Source organism: Notolepis coatsorum (genome assembly GCF_963971535.1).
Source record: "Notolepis coatsorum genome assembly, chromosome: 15".
NCBI classification, from domain to species: domain Eukaryota; kingdom Metazoa; phylum Chordata; class Actinopteri; order Aulopiformes; family Paralepididae; genus Notolepis; species Notolepis coatsorum.
This window is the reverse complement of record NC_140179.1, coordinates 94,421,858-94,442,193: the sequence shown is the minus strand read 5'-3', so window position 1 is coordinate 94,442,193 and position 20,336 is coordinate 94,421,858. Positions and strand designations below refer to the sequence as shown.

The following is a 20,336-nucleotide window of genomic DNA, read 5'->3' as shown; positions in this document are numbered from 1 at the left end:
CACTGTGAATAATGTGAATATTCCTCAGCTAGTCAGATAGTAAATTATATTGACCATATTGATCAAATTGTTTACACTGCCTGTGTTGTCTTTTACTACCTGTATACTGTGTTGTTTTACTACCTGTACCCCTCCCCCCCTCCCCCCCATGCTGCTATGATGCCTGAATTTCCCCAAGGGGATCAATAAAGGAATATCTTATCTTATCTTATCTCTTATCTTATTGCACTTTACTGTTACATTTGTTCTCTGGTTGGATGCCAAACTTCCTTTCCTTGTACTGTCTGTACTTGTGCTGTATATAATGACGATACATTTTAATCTAATCAGCCAAATATATCAAATGTAGGACCTATGATCTGTGCCGACCATAAGCTGAAAACATTTAATACATTTTAGTCATGTAGCTGATGCTTTTATCCAAAGCGACTTACAAGGTCTGTACGACGAGTCAGCAGGAAGGGTACAACTCTTAGCGGAGTAACAATGTTCATCAAACAGTGCTGAAACTTGGGTGCTGCAGTGTTGATGGCATAGTGATATATTAGTATAGTAGGAAGAGTGCATGATAGTAGAAGATGGTAAGAAGGTTAGTGTTTTTACATCAACTCATATCTCAAATTTGTGAAATTTAAAGCCACTGGTTGCTCTTAATATTATTTGTTGCTAGTAAAATGTTGGGGAGGACTACTCTAGCCAGCCTCACAACTCCTTAAGAGCTCTAGTCACTCAGCATGTGGCTTTGGCATTGTCACTATCCGCATTCACAGGGCCTGGGTCTGTTCAGGTTGAATTCTAGAAATGTTGTTGCTGTATTTTATTTTGTAGTATTGCTGGCAGACAAGGAAACTATAAAAGAAGGAAGTGTCATCACGTCAGAATACCAGTGTTGTATGCTCTGCTTGGTGCCAGATCTATTGAAGCCTGTATTAAAATTCTAAATATACAATCTAGCGGACTAAGCGTCTGTCTACCACCACAGAGACAGTGGGATCGAATCCAGCTGTGGTGCTTCCGGGTTGGCCGACCGCCCATACTAACAGTGTTAGCGGGTGGGAAACCTGGCGAGGGTGGGTCCTGGTCGTTGTAAACAGCGACTCCTACAGTTCGGTCGGGGCGCCTGCACAGCAAGGGAAGGATCTAGGAGAGGTAGTGTGACTTTCCACACGTTACAGTCTCCCAGTGAGAGTCCGCGCTGCCAGGTGAAAAGAAGCGGTGGGCTGGGTACACATGTGTCGGAGGAAGCATGTGATAGTCTCCGCCCTCCCGGACCGACGGTAGTGGGTAGAGTGCGCAACGACCAGGAAGGGGATTGGGAATTGGCATAACGACTAACATTGGGATGGGAGATAAATCGGAAAAAGATCATTCAAAAATAAAAGAGGGGATGGCTGATCCCATTCAACTCAATGTCGGGCAAAAAGTTATATAAAGGGGACAGAAAAGCAAATACCACTGTCAACACAATTACAAAACATCAAATAAAAGGCATTATTTGATGTGTCAAATGTTATTGATCAGGTCAGAAATATAGCTGAGATGCAACAGAATGTTCATGTTTTTAATGTCACCTAAACAAACTGACATAATACATCATATCAGGGTATGCAACATTTATATAGATTGAATACCATTAACATACAGTAGGAATCAAAAAGCCCAAAAGCAATTATCATAACATGTAAAATTCACACAATCCAAAAAGAGATGCCAAAATAAAGTGTCAAAAAGGTCTAAAGCAATTTATCAAATAAAAACAACATTTTTAAATACAATATCAGTATCACTTTTGCATTATTTGTCATTCATTTTGTATTAATCATCCTTAAAAACGGTTTGTGATTGCCGTCGAAAAATATTCCCCTGATCGGACAATTCATTATAAGGTCATTATCATTATATGGAGAACTCATTTTAAATGGCGTCCAAGATGGCTATATCCAAATTACTATTCACCCTAGAAAGTTGGTTTTCGTGTCTAACTTTAGGCCTCAAGGAATATGATTGAATCAGTGAAATTACCATCAGTTCATTATTTACTGACAAATTCAAGATGGCGCCATTTAATGTAGTCAATAGCCTACAGTATTATCCACAAAAAGTGTATTCAGTCAATAAAAATAAAATTGGACACATCGTCCATAGCATATAAACAAGAAAATAATTACAGAACACATACTGAACTAGCAAAGCAACATATTGGCATGAGCTTCAACACTGCCGCTAAATATCTCTGTTATCCATCTAATCATCAGTGAGAAAATGGCCATGGTATTTTATTTTCACAATATCAAACTGATTTCCTATGCTCTATACCAGGACACAGTTTAACCGTGAATACAACATATCAGTGTAATATTTATAAATAATTTAAAAAGAATACATGTTTACCTAAATAACCACAAAGTAATCAGATAAGCCAGGTGTACCAGCCAATTAGGCATTTGTTGTGTCAAAAGAGAATACAAATAGAAGTATTGTCTTGCTTTACTCACATGAATTAATGAATTGTTTATTACGAACAACAAAATAATCAAGAAATAATGTAAAAGAAAAAAAATCAAAAGATAATTTGCTGTGAAAAATAATCGCTTTACTCAGCTTGACAGTTGCTAACTACTGTAGCAAAAGTGGTGTGAAAACATGCTAGTGCATTTGATGTAGTGCTAGTGGCATTGTTGTCATGACAATTTCTAAATGTAACTTACAGTATTAAATGTATATGCCACAGAGCATTCATAGCAGTATAATTTCCGATTCATTGTTAAATTGACTCGTTCACAGCCAACAACCACCAGTTCTAGAAAAGGGAAACAATATGTCACTCAACTTGACAAATCTTCATTAGCCCTCTCCTAACTATCGTCTATTTTCTCGTCTTGGAACAGTTCACACAGATATGGGTTCTTCTTTACCTCCTCGTCAACTTTCTTCAAAAGCTCTACTTGTACCTTTTCCTTCAGGTTCCTCATAAAGCTCTTTATTATAGAAGTCAGAGGGTGGGCAAACTCAATTACACTGTCAACATTGGGAAAGCCACCGGTGTGCAAACCAAACACACAACCTTTATCATCAAATACTGGGGAGCCAGAAGAACCACCATACATAAAGGTTTTGTAGGTCACAACCTCTTTCTCTTTGTCCCCTCCCTTCATAATGTTGTCAATGCCCAACGTATTGATCAACTCTTTGCTGATGTCATACAACATTACAAACTTGTCCTTGTGGCGCTTTCTTAACTCTCTTGCCACGCTCTCCTCCCTCATCTCAATGACACACGTCAGATCCAATCTTTTCAACTCTCCTTTTGGGTGTCCAATTATGCAAACCCCACCACTCGTGGGCACTGGTCCACATTTGCTGAAGAGACCTTCTGGAATGTTTTCTGTTTGATCAAGCTCAAGTATGGCGTAATCCAGTGCTAGTATTTTGTAATCAACACTCAAATTGTAGTCAATGATTACCTTCTTTGCTTTCAACACATTCATCTCTGAAGATTCCTTTTCAAAATTGAATATTGCCTCTACTTCTGAAGTCAGCTGCCACTGATTGGAGCTTTTGTTCAAAAGCTCCACACAGTCTTTGAAGAGATGTGCATTTGTCAGGATGAAGTTATCAAACAGAACAAAGCCTGTACCCCTGAAGTCTAAAACCTTGTCTCCCACTGTGACTCCTTTGATTATGAGTTGGCAAACTGATTCGCCCCGTTTAAGCAACTGTCTGAGTCTGTGCACTTCTGAGAATGCCCGTTGGATCTCGGGAAATTCCCCCCTCTTTGATTCCACAGCATCCTGAAATGTATTATTTGGGAATCTACTCAGCAGCAACTTCTTCAGAGCTGGACACTGTTTGCGTAACTGCTCTAAAACTTCCTCTAGATATTCTGTGTTATCAGGCACCCCGCGGTTTGTTTTCCGCGTTGTGTCTGTGCTCATTTTGGCTTTTGTTTTCGTAGCACTAACGGGTGGAGCTTTGTTTTGATCATCTCTGACTTTTTCCTTCGAGCTGATTCCACGAGGAATACATATAGCAAAATGTTTACCATTGTGTTCGTCAACATCTTGAGCGCAGTCAACACTGCTATTCTTCTTGTTCATATCAAGCAGGCTGAACTCACCATATTCAAGAAAGCGACCATCTCTTTTTAAGGCATCTCTCAGTGTGGTCCCTTTCTCTGCATAGACACATACAGATGTAAACTTTCTCAAGGTTTGATGATTTCTAAACAGAAGTTTTGTTTTTGAATCTGGTCCACCCTCTTTGTTAATGTGGAAAGTTACACAACTTGTTACACAACTTTTCCTTTGTTGTGCATTTTCAACCTCTTTAGATGCAAATGATATGGTGAGTGTTTCCTCTTCCCTAATCAAATGACAAGGGAAGTGTGTGGCTATAACGCTACTGTCGTTTGTTTTTCCCATTTGAATAATGGGAAATTTTTCACCTTTACCTTCATTACCCTTCAAATAATCACATCTTAGAAGTGCCTCCAGGACTGTGCCAGGATCCTTGCAGGTAACACTTGTTTCCCCCTTTTTGTCCTCAAATTGAAAGTAGAATGTGTGAGTAGAATGTTCCTCCTGTAGAAAATGTAATAGAAGCAGATGAAGTGAAACATGTTATAATACGGTTAAAGAATCCTTTCCGGTATTTTTTCAACCGGGACCCTATGTTTCCATAATAATTGTTTACGTCAGATGTTATGTCATGTCATGTTTATGACAGTGTTATGTAAAGCGTTATGAACACCCCTTCAAATAAAGTGTTACCAAACTGTGTGGCCTGCTTACTTGGTAAGAAGTGTCCTCTTTCTTCACTTTCACAGGATAGGCTGTATCATTGGCCTGAGAGGTGGGTGAGGTAAAACATACAAAACATTACACATGGGCATATTAAATTAATTATAGCCCTCATCTAGAATTCATCTGAATTATTATGACAGATTTGATACAGTGTCTGACAGTAAATGAAAATAAACAGCAACGTGAGGCAGATTGTTTGGCATCAAGCTAAAGAAAAAGGTAAATCAAACATATGTCAGGTTACCTGGCTTGTGCTCGCCTCTGCCATGTCTTGGGCTCTGGTAATTTGACCTTTTTTGTAGAGAAATTAGAAAAGGGGCAATAAGAGAATCCCATAGACCAGCAATATCACTAACTCACGCAGTCATTATTTCATTCATTCAGGAATTCATTCACAGCTCACAGGCATGACAAAGTTCATGCCAATCTCGGGTTGACAACGTTTGATAACGACAACAAACATACTTATGCGTACAATCCTTACATAGCATGTGTTTAACATTATAGGTGAAGTATTCTTAAGTTTACTTCTGTGGGAACTCACCAAACAGGACAGGACACAATATAATTCAAATCCGGAGGAGGAGGAGGAAGTGGATAGGTCACACACTCCGAAGAAAGAAATCAATCACAAAGCGGGCGCTGACATGGAACCCACAGGGCAGGAGGAAGAGAGGCAGACCGAGAACCACCTGGAGAAGAACCACAGAACAGGAGATGAAGAAAGAAGGGTTGTCCTGGCAAGATCTGGAGCGGAGGGCACAAGACCGGAGAGGATGGAGGAGCTTCGTCGATGGCCTACAGCAGGATTAGGCAACCCTAGGCACGCGTGCCTGCATAGGCACGCGGGGCCATTTGCATAGGCACAGGGGGCAGCATACATTTTTTTTAATTTTTTTTAAAAAATATTATAGTGAAATATTTTGCACTATTGTCGCATTTATCTTGTTGAAATCCTCCCACAGGTTCTTTTTACTACCACATATTTAATTGAGACCCTTTATTTGTTTATTATTTCAATTGAGCTGGAAATACATAATAATAATGCAGGACCTGTTCAGAGGTCTTTAATTGGCATGCAATTATCCTCAACACACACACACCGGAACACACACACATGCATTTGCTACATCATTCAGTAACATTTGCAGAGCCTTATAACAAAAACATTATTACGGTCACCATTGTGACTAGTGGGATTAATCAACAAATTGTATTTTTTATTTTTCTATTTCATTGAACATGTTAAAAGCAATTTTTTTTACTCAAAATGTGAGTATTACCAAGTCAACTTGTGTTCTTAAAACAATGACAATAAATATAGTTTTATTAGGTTGAAATAATGTGGTTGTGTACTTATTTTTCTGTTAACTTATTATGGATTGAAAACTGAAAACCTTAATGCACAGTAACTGAACTCGATATTTTTAAGTTCTGGTAACTTATTATAATAAATTTTTTTACAGTGTAGTCTTGCGATCAATCAAAACGTATTTACACGATATACCTCACATTCACCCTCCATTCACATCCTGGTGTTCTCCTGGTGTTCTCCATTAGGCCTGTAGGTGGAGCTATGACAGCACACGTACAGTACACACACCAATGGTGTGTGATGTGTCCAAAAATGGGCAAATGTGAGTGAAATGGTCGCACTGTATGCAGCTGTTTGTCTGCATTGCATCCCCCCCCCCCAACTCAGATTTAGGGTTTATACAACCATCATAATAATATTGTTAATAATAACAATAACAATAATGATGTAATAATGTAAAAATTATCATTAAAAAGACCTGATTATGAGAAGAAAAAAAATACGATGCAAGGAATATTGTTGAGGCACACTAGTTACAACTATATTTCAAACAGGCACTCCATGTCAAAAAGGTTGCTGACCCCTGGCCTACAGGTATGTTCCTTTGGGAATTTAAAGGCCTAAGTAAGTAAGTAATTCTTATTTGTTATTGCCTATTAAAGAAAAGGAGAAGAGCTTCTTAACTCTGCCAGGAAATCGCAGTTACTTATGTCTATTAGGGCTATCTATTAAAATATGTAATCACGATTTATCACATGATTTGCTTTAAGCAAATGTATGTTTATTCAATACAATAAATAACCGAAAAGATAAATATTGTCCAGGAAAACAAAGGTACTGCATTTAGCATAAAATAAATGTAATGCAAGTAATCATAACATGGCAAAGGAAACAATAGATGGTCATGAATGTGACATTAATCAGTAATGAGTACTCACACAATGTAGTGTCCAACTTTACTTGTGTAAAATATAAATAACTTCTGTTAAACCACTGTTCCGTGATTCTGCATAAAGACAGGACTCGAATGTGTGCATTTCACTCTCATTTGATACGTTTCGTGGAGTAGAGACGTTCACTCCACTCCAGCTGCAACGGTGAGGAGTGGGAGGGGCTGAACTGCACTTCCGCACTCACCCCCCATCCCCCAAAATGCAGGGATATCTGGCTTTAAATCAACAGTACACCATAGCAGATTTTTTGAGCATGGCGACTGATCAACAACTAAAAAGAACCTTGACGAAATACACACCGAGTGAGCACAGCCTCGCTGTGCTGCCATTGCATCAATTAGCCTGAAACAAATGTGAAAAATATAAATATCTTAGAGAAACACAGTATTAATAACAAAAGGTTTTCTTAACTATCGGATACCAAAAGAATCAATCTGTCGCTGCCTGCCATAAACTGGGGGACAGTAATATTTGATGATTATTATGTTTTTTTTTTTTTTTTTTGATCTTTTCCCCCCTCCATTTTCCTCCGATTTTCTCCCATCCCAATGTTAGTTGTATGCCAATTCCCAGTCCCTTCCTGGTCGCTGCGCACTTACCCCCCACAGTCAGATTATCTGGGAGAGTGGAGGCTACCACGTGCTTCCTCCGACACACGTCCAGCCAATCACCGCTTCTTTTCACCTGGCAGCGCGGATTCTCATCGAGAGGGCGTAGCGTGTGGGAGGACCACACTATCCCCCTCAAGTCCTATCCGCGCTTAGCAGGCGCCCCGACCGAACTGTAGGAGTCGCTGTTTACAACGACCCGGACCCACCCCGCCAGCTTCTCCCACCCTCTAATACAGCCAATTGTATTAGTGCAGACGGCCAGCCAAGCTGGTGACAACCCCGGAGCTGTGAGCTGGATTCGAACAGGCGAATCCAGCTCACAGCTCCGGGGTTGGTGACGAACGCAATCTCCGCTCGGCCACCTAACCGCCGATGATTATTATGTTTTGATGATATTGTACTTTGATATTGACATCTGTCTTCTAATTAATGTTAATGTTAATCATTTGCTTTGGCAACATGTACATGTTCCGTCATGCCAATAAAGCCATTTGAATTGAGAGAGATATCGGGTTCAGCCCCTCCTCCTCCCCCTCACAGTGAGCTGTGGTGTTCCACAAGGAAGCATACTAGGACCGCTACTGTTCCTAATTTATGCAAATGACATGTCGTCAGTTTGTGACTGCAACTTGTGCTTGCTTGCGGACGACTCAGCCCTGCTGGTCTCTGACAAGAACAAGTTACAGGTTGAAAAAACCCTCAGCTCAGAACTCGGCAGAATTTGCACCTGGCTCGCTGATAACAAACTATCATTACACCTGGGTAAAACAGAGTCCATTCTCTTCGGATCAAATAAAACTCGGCAAGACCGACGGCTTCTCAGTTACAGTGGGTGACAATGACAATATTGTCACAAGGAAAGATGAAATTACATACCTAGTAGGGGTGGGGGTGAGGGGGAATCGATACGTAGTATTATCGCGATACTTTGTGTGGCGATACTGTATCGATATTTAATTATTCATACAAAAAAAAAAAAAAATTGTATAAGGAAGTTGCCTTGTTCATTTCAATACCTGTAATAGTACAGTAGTCCACACACACATGTGCATTCAGTTAAGTTGGAATATGACTAATACAAACAGTTCAGTTTGTCAGGTACATGCAACACAGATTAGTGTTTTAGGGCTGTCCCCGACTAAGGATTTGGATGGTCGACTATGATTGGCCAAAATTTGCCGTTAGTAGACTATTGGTAAAAAAATAATAATAAAAAAAATATATAATATATATATATTTTTTTATCATTCCATTTGGGCTGTGGGGGGTGCTTAATGTCTGAAGGAGTCGACTGAAGGCTTCTTGTCCTCTGCAAAAGCATGCAATCCACTGATACATCTTGATATTTGTCTAGTCTAGTGTGTTCATTAGACAGACAGGTGAAATTCTCTTTCAGTGCCTCTGTGCCTGTTTTCGTAGGCAGTTAGCCTCTGGTATGCGTGCCATTAGCGTTAGCCACGCTTCTAGGCCTCTTTTCTTTTGGAAAGAATGATAAAAAAAAATATATATATACATATATATATAAAATTATAAATATTTTTTTTATTTTTATATTCGACTAAGAGGTTGGCCAGTCGACTACGGCTCTTCCTAATCGACTAATAGGGGTCAGCCCTACAGTGTTTACATCTGTCTGCTTGAGAAAATACCATGTTCTGCAAGAAAAATTATTGAAGTGAGATGAACAGACTTTTTTTTATTAGATAAAACATGTTGACAGTTTTACTTTGCAGTTAAAAAATTTAAAATAAATAAAAGAGCGACGTCTAAAGCACCGGAAATACGTTTATTTTGTATATTATCTAACGTTAACACTAATCTAAACTAACTTTAGGTTAGTTGTAGGGCTGACCTTCGAATTTTTTTTGGCAATCGAAGCTTCGGGGCCGAGCTTCGATTTTAATTCGAAGCTTTTTTTTTTATATATAATTTTTTTATTTTTTATTTATATCTTATGTTGTGGGACTTGTACAGCACTTTGGTAAACTTTGTTGTTTTTAAATGTGCTCTATAAATAAAGTGGATTGGATTAATGAATTAAGTAGCCCCTTTCGTGACTGTGACGCAGCCAACACAGTGTGATTTAATTCAAGGTGGATCGCTGTTGTCATTTGAACAACTTCAGATTTCATGGGAACTACCAATCCCCCAAATCAAGAATGTTTAAGATGAATGAAGTAAGATTTTGATTATTTGAAATATGGCCTGTGTAGACTAAACTATGCACAGAGTTATGTCAGTCTACAAGGTCCGGATTCTACATGGTCCGGCAATGTAGACCTTGTAGACTCCACTACAGACCAATTATCAGTGAATGTTCATGCATTTTTAAGAAGGGCTACTTCCACAAAAAAACAAAGAACTCACCAACACATCTCAGTAGCACCTTATCTAAATGTTCTATTTCATATATGGAGATTCATATTTATTTATGTATTGCATGCATTTCTACATTTTATTTCCTATTTTGTTTATTCATCCCAGTATCTTTCTTTCTTATGTGTGGAATTCTACAAGGCATTTACATTCACATTTACATTTAGTCATTTAGCTGACGCTTTTATCCAAAGTGACTTACAAGTTCTGTACGACAGGTCATCAGGAAGGATACAACTCTATCAGCTGAGTAACAATATTCATCAAAGTGTTGCGTGTTACAGTGTAGGTTAGTGTATTAGGACAAGTGCATGACAGTAAGGTTAGTTAGGGTTAGATTTTTTTTATTTAATTTTTTTAATTTTATTTCAGATAATGGTTGAAGAAGTGCGTCTTTAGTCGACGGCAAAAGATTGGATGGGATTCGGCTGTCCTAACTGGGGTGAGTAGTTCATTCCACCATTGTGGGGCAAGGACTGAGAATAGGCGTGTAGGTGGTGTATGTGTTTGAGGATGATATCCTTCAAACAGGCAATAGTGATGATATAATTTGGGCAGTGCTGAGCTGGGTTATTTTCCTCCAGTGTATTTGTCCCCCGGCCCCACCCAATGGCCCCATGCACACACACACACACACACCGAAGTAAAAAAAAAAAAAAAAAAAAAAAAGCTTCGAAGTATTTAAGACAGCCCTAGTTAGTTGTAACGTTAGTTTAGGTTTGTGTTAACGTTAGATAATGTACAAAATAAACATATTTCCGGTGCTTTAGACGTCACTCTTTTATTTTGAAACCCCCCGACCGGAAGTATAGTAGATGCTTCATTTTCTGCTTGTGTGTCCGGTTGGCGTGAATATTTTAGGCAACCAACTTGTGTTTAGCGTTTCTCTGATTGGCCACTACGCCCATGTGACCGCGGCAGCGCGAGAGAGCTGCAGCGCGGAAATAGGCTGTCTATTGCCATTCTCTAAGACAAACTCTAACCTTAACCAGCTCCGAAACAGCGCCTACATTTAACCCTTCTAACCTTAACCAACTCCAAAACAATGCCTAACCTTAACCCTAACCATAACCAACTCCCAAACAATGCCTAAACTTAACCTTAACCGTAACCAACTCCGAAAGAATATTGCCATTCTCTAAGACAAACTCTAACCTTAACCAGCTCCGAAACAGCGCCTAAACTTAACCCTTCTAACCTTAACCTACTCCGAAACAATGCCTAACCTTAACCCTAACCTTAACTAACTCCGAAACAATGCTTAAACTTAACACTTTGACTGCCATGAAACGTCTTTTCACGTCATTGCTGGCCATGCTCAAGTTGCCGGGGGACGCTGTACAGCGTCCTTATATCAATATTTCAAAAATCTGCGATCGGATGAATATGTCCCCTCCGCTGGCCTGAGATCCACCAGCAGGACCCACTGAGCTCTCTGGCGGTTCAGGAGCGCCATCTGGTGGCCGATCGGCGCAATCGCCAAACAGGATGTTGAATAGAGGTTGTCCTAGACGACCGTAGTACTTCCGGCGCTCGCTATAGGTCCCGCGACTCTGGCTCGTCACACTACACAGTGATCGATTGCCAATAACTCGATAAACAACATGATTTGGACGTATATACCATTATACAAGCTGGAGATGGACCGGGTAAATTTACATCCCATAATGATAAGATTTCAACTCGACGATGATCGCCCAACGGCGCGCGGAGACTGGGGTGAGTTTCAGCGTGTAACGTTACCGTCTTCGATACTAACTGCTATTATCAACATTTGACCCACATTAGATGATTGGTATAACGCTGCCCACGGAATTATAAACGCCCCCTAGCCCATCCGGTCAACATCAGATGACGTGTAGTAACTTCTAGAAGTACGTCTAGTTGGAATTTTTTATATCGCGCTGATTGCCATAAAACTGTATTGCATCATCAATATAATGCATTTGGGGCTATAGATCACATTCTGGAGAAAGCTGCAGAAAGAGATGAAAACATACTTATACATTAGACCATACTTTACTATGAATATGTGAATGAGAAAGTTTAACGTTGCTACACAATGAACAATACATATAGGACTTTGAATGGGCCCTAATAATGGCAATGTAGCAATAGAATTTAAAAAGTTATAGCCATGCAAAGAAGGGGTACTTCTCCATAGACAAATAGAGCCGGCAACCTATGGTATATCATTAATTTAACCCAAGGCAACCAAAGTGTTAACATGCCTAAACTTAACCGGCGAAAGAATGCATGTTAAAAAAAAAAAAAAAATTGAAGGGAATTGAACTTGTCAGCAACGGACCGCAGGATCCACAGCAAGGCAGCGCTACCAGTTGAGCTAGTTTTCGATGTTAAAAGGGGGATTACTGCTACATAATGCTGCCGCGACAGAGCTCCGCGGCAGAGCTCTGCTCTGCTGCTGCCGCGTCGCCGCGGGGGCGTGGCTAGACGCAAGTTGGGCGTGGCTAGACACAAGTTGGTTGCCTTTAATATCTAGGCGTCCGGTTCTGTGTTTGTTGATTTTCGTTAGCTAGCAGCATATCAACACCAGCTATTATATGGGAATACTGTTTTCTAAATTGTGGAGGCTTTTAATAGTCAAGGTAAGAGGATTTGAAGGCATGGTAGGGCTGGGCGATATGGCCAAAAACGTTATCGCGATAAAATAAAATAATTTTCATATCACTCGATATCGATAATTATTGTCGATATAATTTCTGTCAAGTTTAATTAACTTCTTATTCTTCTTCTACGCAGTAAACACGGCCCAGTGCATAGATTATATTCCACCAGGGGGCAACCTACCGCCACTGGATCAAATGCATTATAAGAACTAACACAGTTAGCCAGAGCAAGCGGTGTATCCCACGACGATGTACTAACTATCACCCTAAAATACTCCGTTCCGCCCCAATACATTGCAACGACGTCCACCGCATACCCCACACTACTCTAACCGTTACCTCAGAATTCACGCCACACCCACTCCGCACGTAAACTATAAAATAGCGGCGTGCAAGCTAATGATCCTAGTCAGCCTTGTTTCCAATGTACTAACTATCACCCTAAAATACTCCGTATCGCCCCAATACATTGCAACGACGTCCACCGCGGCGCAGCATACCCCACACTACTCTAACCGTACCCTCAGAATTCACGCCACACACCCACTCCGCACGTAAACTATAAAATAGTGGCGTGAAAGCTAATGATCCTAGCCAGCCTTGTTTACTACCCAGAGGTGCACCGCGGGTCTCCTTCGCTGTCGCCATCTCCTTCACTGATTGGTTGTTAGTGCGCGTGTGCTGATATCCAAGCTTGGGAAATCGATATATATCGAAACTTTGCGACCACGTTTCATGTTTATTTCGAGGAAATAATTTATCGCGATAGTTATCGTTATCGTTTTATCGCCCAGCCCTAAGGCATGGTATCTGTTCTGAAGGTCCAGATTAACACATAAAGTCCACGTTTATTATTTTGTATACCTTATATATTGTTTATGTATATAAGATATATATTTCACGTCGTCTATTTACCCAACAGTATTTATCATTCGCCTCTTTGCATATGTTCTTAACACCGCGCGCGCATGCACCTGTAGACAGCGTGAGCGCATGCGCAGGGTTTTAGAACATGCCCGGGCAGAGTGTGAGAGAGAGCAAATGTTTTGGCGCAGCAGTAAACAGACCGCAAGCAAAGTATCTTGATAGAGAGCTGGACGGCTAATTAGATACAACCATAATATTGTCGAGCCACGGCAGAGCAGAGTGACTTGTTTGAGCGAAGTGAAGTAAATAACAATCTCTATAGATTTGCAGACGGGCAAATAAGAAAGTAACGTTGAGAGACTTCTAGCTGAACCCAGCGGCGTTCTGGATTCAACTAACTACTACGGACTACATGCGTGTTAGCCTTAGCATAAAGGGGCTAACTAGCTAGTGACCATGCCATCGGGCGTTTGGAATATTAGCTATTAATCCTGCCATCGGGCGTTTGGAATACAGGAACCAGGTCCGTATGAGACCCCCTATCCAGCGACGACAGGATTATACCACGTTGGTCTGCAGCTCTCTGGAGTAGGAACTCCAGAGAATATCGTCTCCATCCTTCTCTTGCTTCCCCCGTGCTGTTCACTCCGGCTCCCTCCATTCAGAGCTCCAACGGTCTGGTACCAGTAGTTTAGGAACTATACTTACCTCGGACATTGTTGCATTGACATTATCTTAGTAACAGGAGATCTGTGCTATATAATATGTATGTTTGACTTTAATATTAAAGTGATTATTTGAACTTGGTATCACTGTCCCCTCGCAGTTAATAGAGTGTCCGCCATTTTGTGTACATTTAATGTCTGGCTAATTAATATTTAGTAGTGGTCTAACCTATCCTTTAAATACAGTCAGGGTTGTGTAGCCCCTTAGCTACAGTATCCATAAACTTCAATCGGTTCGGATCCTTTGAATGAAATGGAAATGTAAACAAACACTGGCGTCACGTTAGAAAGTAGCACTGCGTTGCGTGAAATCACTGCGCCCAGAGAGGAGTGGTTCGGCAAAAAAATATTCCGAGTATATTTGCTTAGAAAACGTAAATGTTGAATTCAATAATTTTTTATTTCTCCACGTGGTAAATACACAGGTCACAACATGTTTACAGGAACGTTTTGGAGTTGTATTTGGAGTGTATTTCGTGACTGTAGGGGACTGTAGGGAACTTCAGGGTAAAGGACTGCCCCACTTCCAGTGATGAAGCTAAGCTACGCTAACGGTGCAGGCGTTCCCTAAGCCTAATGCATGCACAGAGACAAAAAAGGTATGCATCTTCTTGTCTAACTCCAGGGAAGATGTTAAATAAGCTAATTTCCCAAAATGTTGGAGTTTTCCTTTAAGGCCATGGGCATAGCTGTCAACCCTACCGTTTTTTCCGGGATTCTCCTGTTTTTTTAACCTTCTTCACGCCCTGTTCACGGTTCACGAATTGGCACGTATTTTGTACTGGCAGCAGTGTAAAGTATGCCGAGCTGATTTCAATGTCTTCTCACACAGTGGAAAACAGGACGTCAGCGAATATTATGTGTTTAGAATATGTTGCGACGGTCGGATTGTTATTAAAAACGGAGGGATACTAGCTATGATGTGTAGGAGTTGGCGAATATGAATTGATTGCTTTAAAAACGAAGAGAAATGTCATATTTACGCTGTTTAAAACGGGATGGCGGATGAAAAATCTTCGGCTTTGGCTTAACGTGTGACGTTAGATTAAATTTACGTGCGGGGAAGTGGTTTACGTAAGGATTAATGACATGAACTAAGGTTGGGTGAGAGGTGTGAATGTAACTGTGAAAGCAGATTTAAAAAAAATCTAGCTGGTTTGGCATATAATGAGGAAGGTTGCCGATAAGAATGAACATTTTTTACTTCCTGTTTTGGATGACTGGGGAGTTTGGTTGAATATCGACGTCTCTCATTGGTCTGTGTGCCTGGTATGACTGAACAATGTGACCTCCCATTGGCTTAGATGAATGAATGACGTCAGCAGAATAGTGACGTGCTGCACTGGTTTGCATGAAAGCAAGTCAGATAAAGTTTGAATGAATGTTTTGTGACTGTTGATATGAATGAAGAAATATGTTTATCTCTCGTGGTATGTGAAGAATGATTGTTTACAGTTAAGATGTGATGTGAGTGTCTGGCTGTGGAAGAGTGCAATAGATGTATAAATGAGGGAATTCCGTTTTCACCACAAGGTGGGAGCAAATCAATTACAATGGCTTGTTTTTAGAAGGACTTCTTCCCCCATTTTCAATTCATCATAACATTTACAGTAAAACCAAATACATTTACAGATTACAACCTTTATTTAATGGTTAATATTTTGATAAAAGGTAATTTACTGTATTTTTATAGCATTTACACTTAAAGTAGGAACACAAAAGTAATCTGTAAAATAATACAGTGCATTTCCTGTGAAAAAAACATTTACAGTTTACCCTTAAACGAATGGCTGGGTACATACAGGTTTTGACCAGCAGATGGCAAGCAACGAGGCAGCTCCATTGGGAGGGGGCGGGGCCGAGTGGGAGGGGGCGGGGCCGATGGGGAGGGGGCGGGGGAAGGGGCGTGGCTAACATGTACACGTTTTGTCTCCTCCCTATGTTGACAGCTAGGGCATTTTTATTTTTCCACAGCGACTGGATGGATAAGGAATTTCTTTATTTAATTAAAATGTTCACGACAACATGGATGCATGTACTCTGCCAGCATGTTTAATATCCATAATACTAAAGGTGACTAAGATTTTGATGAAACTTTATTGTTAATTTTTATTTTTATTTTTTTTATATAATTTGTTTTTAAACCCATAAAAATGAATTGGGTCGCACCTAAATCGGCAGGGTCGTCGGCAACCGGAACCAAACCATTTTTTCTTTTAGGCCCTAGGTTCCACCCTAGAGGCAAATCTTTCCTGTGACAAAAATGGCATCCAATGTAATAAAAAAAAGTCAACCAACGAACTAGATTCTTGTACCGGATCTCCTCTCTGGTAAACAAGAATACCCTGAAGACTCTGGCAGGAGCACTCATTCAAGGGTACTACGACTATGCTTGCACCTCATGGTACCAAAGCACCTCAAAGGCGCTAAAAACAAGATTACAAACACGGCCAGACCTTATGCTCCGTGCCGTTTTGAAAATAGAAGTCGCTGTGGATCATCTCCTGCGTCATGATTATTCTTCTCTCCCCTTCTGTCTGGTTGAGCTTCATCGTAGAGTAGAGGTACGATCCGTCATCCAAAACATAACGAGGAGAAAATGTGCGCAAAATCTCCTTTTGCTTACTGTAATTGACGAGGGCTCCGGGAGCTCAGGAATTTGTTGAACGGTGGTTTAACAGAAATTATTTATAATATTTCGAACGGGATTCATTCATTCACTAGTTAGATGACATGTTGCGCATGTTATTATCACTTTGAACATCTGCCATGGCGGAGTATCGAAAGCCAATGCAAGGCTTTATCGACTTTCAAACTTTGTGAACAGAACCGGTAGCACGGCAACCAAGGCCAGATTAAGACTTCAGAGGCCCCTGGGCCAGATTCTTGTGGAGGCCCCCCCACACACACGTGCACGCACGCACAGTGGCGTTTTTATATGTCACTTTAAAAAATAGTAACCCCGGCTTGTATTTGTTTCAACTGTAGTGGATACCAGGCTTGTATTAGGAGGAGGCATGTATAAGAGAGAGGCCTATATTTCAAATTTTCGTATCTCTTTTATTTTTTTTACTGAATGAGGTCGCTTTCACATATAGTTTTGGTGGACTCGGTGCGGTTCTGGTGGTGAAGTTGCAACATTGTTGCATTCTTCATTTGGTTCGCCTGCTTTCACATAGAGAAATCTGTCAGCGCACCGAGACCTTCTGAACAATGTCACACGGTCGAAAAGGGCGCTTGTCTATTGGACAGTGGAAATGTGTGTGTGGCTGCAAGCCGTGTGTGCGCGCGCGCGCGTGTGTGGACTGTCTGCGAGCTCTCAAGATCAGCGGAGCGAGTTTTGACATGGCATTGATCCATTGTTCTATTGAAGCACATTACCACCATCCTCTCGCTAAACAACTTGTAGACCAATAATAATAATATAATAATAATAATAATAATAGTATTGACGTGGCATTGATCCATTATTAATGCCGTGCGCCTCGGTAATAATAATAAGCCGCGTTTTTCTTCCTTCTTCCCAAGATGCACAGTTAGATATATAGATAGATAGATAGATAGATAGATAGATAGATAGATAGATAGATAGATAGATAGATAGATAGATAGATAGATAGATAGATAGATAGATAGATAGATAGATAGATAGATAGATAGATAGAGAGATTAGATGCAGTGTGCTTGTTTTGCAGTGAGTGCTGCAAGCAGTGGTAATAATAATCACTTCCTATATTTGGTCCGCTGAAGCCGAACCGAGACCTACGTTTTCAGGCGGACTAGAGTTCGCCTGCTTGGTCCGCGGACCGAGTTCGACGCGCATTCACACAGACCCGAAAGTCCGGACCAAACAGCCCCTGTGTGAAAGCGACCTGAATGAAACTTTATTTAACAGATTGCAGAATGGGTACAATACAGTACGGCTCAATACACACAATTGTTAAGGCAGGGGATGCAGACCTGAGAAAGACGTTTGTCTTGTTTACATCAGGGTCCCCCATTTTCAATTCATATAGACATTTATGACATACACAACATACATGACATTTATGGCATAGGGACATATAGGTATTTAGTACTAGTACTAGTGTGTAGTGTGGAGGCCCCTAGTCGCGTTATTTCTAAACCTAGACGCATTTCTGGCAAGACGCTCTCTGATTGGCCGATGCCTGTTTCTACACTGGTTAAGCTTAGGCACTCTTTCGAAGTTGGTTAAGGTTAGAGTTTGTCTTAGAGCGTGACGGGCTGACGGCAAGTTCTTTCGACGGTTAAGCTTAGGCACTCTTTCGAAGTTGGTTAAGGTTAGAGTTTGTCTTAGAGCATGGCGATAGAACGCCAGGTAGTTTGCAGGCTGTTTGACGAGGAAATGGGCAAAGACACAGCTCGTCACGCGATTGGGCAAACATGTCAGTGGCCAATCAGAGAGCGTCAGTCAGTGCCAATCATTCAGTGTCACAGTATGACATCGATCTCCAAAATAAGAACAAAAAATAAATAAAATGTGGGGTGACGAGGGGCCTCCAAAAATGTTTAAAATAAAAGTTAAAAAAAATATATATATATATTTGGGGCCTCTAGTGACGAGGGGCCTCCAAAAGAAAAGAAAATAAAAGTAAAAAAAATAATAATAATAATTTGGGGCCTCTAGTGACGAGGGGCCTCCAAAAGGCCTCTAGTGACGAGTGGCCTCAAAAAATTAAAGATTAAAGTAAAAAAAAATAAAAAAATTGGGGCGTCTAGTGACGAGGGGCCTCCAAGAAAAAAAATAAAAATAAAAAAAAGGCCCCTCATCACTCGAGGCCCACGGGCCGCGGCCCGGTCGGCCCGGTCGTTAATCCGGCCCTGACGGCAGCATACCAGGCCACACCCTGGGCAACGGAACACACACATTTCCCTTTTCAGGTTTACAAGGACTAGCCCAACAATAAGACATTTCCCACAAAATAATATGATACAGCTGTAGCTGAAGTCCTAAACTAAAGTGCCACTTACCGATAATTCCACATGAAAGGCTATGAACAAAAGATTGACGAAGATGTTGTAGAGCAGCTCAACACCCTGCCGTCTTCATGTTTGAGGAGTGCCATGAATGATGGTAGATAAGACAACTGAAGCCCAATATAATAGAAGCTGACTCACTGATACGACGCTGCACAGAGACTTCCTTCCTCTCCCTCTCCCCTTTCGCCCATCCCTCCTACTCTCCTCCCTTTCCTCTCTCTCCTTTCCTCCACTCAGTTATTGTTAGTTAGTTAGTTAGTTAGTTAGTTAGTTAGTTAGTTAGTTAGTTAGTTAGTTAGTTAGTTAGTTAGTTAGTTAGTTAGTTAGTTAGTTAGTTAGTTAGTTAAACAGTACAGCAGTACTGTATATCTTGTATGTCATAAATGTCTGGATGCAACTACTGTTTATCTGTATGTGTCATAAATGTTATGATGAATTGAAAATGGGGGACCCTGATGTAAACAAGACGAAAGTCTTTCTCTGGTCTGCATCCCCTTAACAATTGTACTGTATTGTACCCATTCTTGATAGGTATATTCAGTTCAATCTGTTAAATACAGTTTTCAATAAATTATTACAGATATCTCTCTCTCTCCCTAACGGTTACCCTACACACACATTCATATTACATACGTGGTGTTCAGCTCCACACCAAATGTGTGGACAATTGTTTGTTTCCCTGTGTACCTTCCCTGTCTGTCTCCACCTTGTTTCATTTATATATTTCAAGACAAACATGATTTATTCCATTCATATCTTGATATCTTATCTTATAATGGATTATTTTCTAATGAACATCTGTTAACTTGTTAATCAAGTATTTTGACATAGATTGTTATGGCTTTATTCGCAAAAAAAAAAAAAATCTGAATACTGGTGGGTCCACCAGTCCCGCAAATATTGGGCGAGTGACAAAACACACAGATCTTTGGCCGTTAAGTTGTATGAAATACTTGGAAGCTTTAGACAGGCAGCAAACAGGGATTCAGGTGTCACAAAACCCAAACAGTTTTAAGTTCCACAACACAACATGCAGGCAAAGGGTTTCCAACACAA

At 40.6% G+C, this 20,336-nt stretch overlaps 1 protein-coding gene across 1 annotated transcript; it reads right to left on the bottom strand.

Moving 5' to 3' along the window:
- Positions 1–1,547: 1,547 nt before the first annotated feature.
- LOC311241709 (serine protease FAM111A-like) lies at positions 1,548–19,420 on the bottom strand. The gene is made up of 5 exons (XM_084330587.1): positions 19,272–19,420; positions 5,347–5,494; positions 5,047–5,093; positions 4,791–4,844; positions 1,548–4,580 (listed from the first exon to the last, which is right to left on the bottom strand). The coding sequence occupies exons 3-5, from the start codon at positions 5,068–5,070 to the stop codon at positions 2,856–2,858; spliced, it is 1,803 nt and encodes a 600-aa protein (XP_084186713.1). The 5' UTR covers positions 5,071–5,093; positions 5,347–5,494; positions 19,272–19,420; the 3' UTR covers positions 1,548–2,855.
- Positions 19,421–20,336: the final 916 nt, after the last annotated feature.

Excerpts from the sequence above, each read along its gene's own strand:
- LOC311241709 (XM_084330587.1), bottom strand. The coding sequence starts at position 5,070 with ATGGCAGAGGCGAGCACAAGCCAG. Across the intron at positions 4,845-5,046 it reads CAGAGGCGAGCACAAGCCAG|GCCAATGATACAGCCTATCC; the intron begins GTAACCTGACAT and ends CCCACCTCTCAG. Across the intron at positions 4,581-4,790 it reads AAGAGGACACTTCTTACCAA|GAGGAACATTCTACTCACAC; the intron begins GTAAGCAGGCCA and ends CATTTTCTACAG.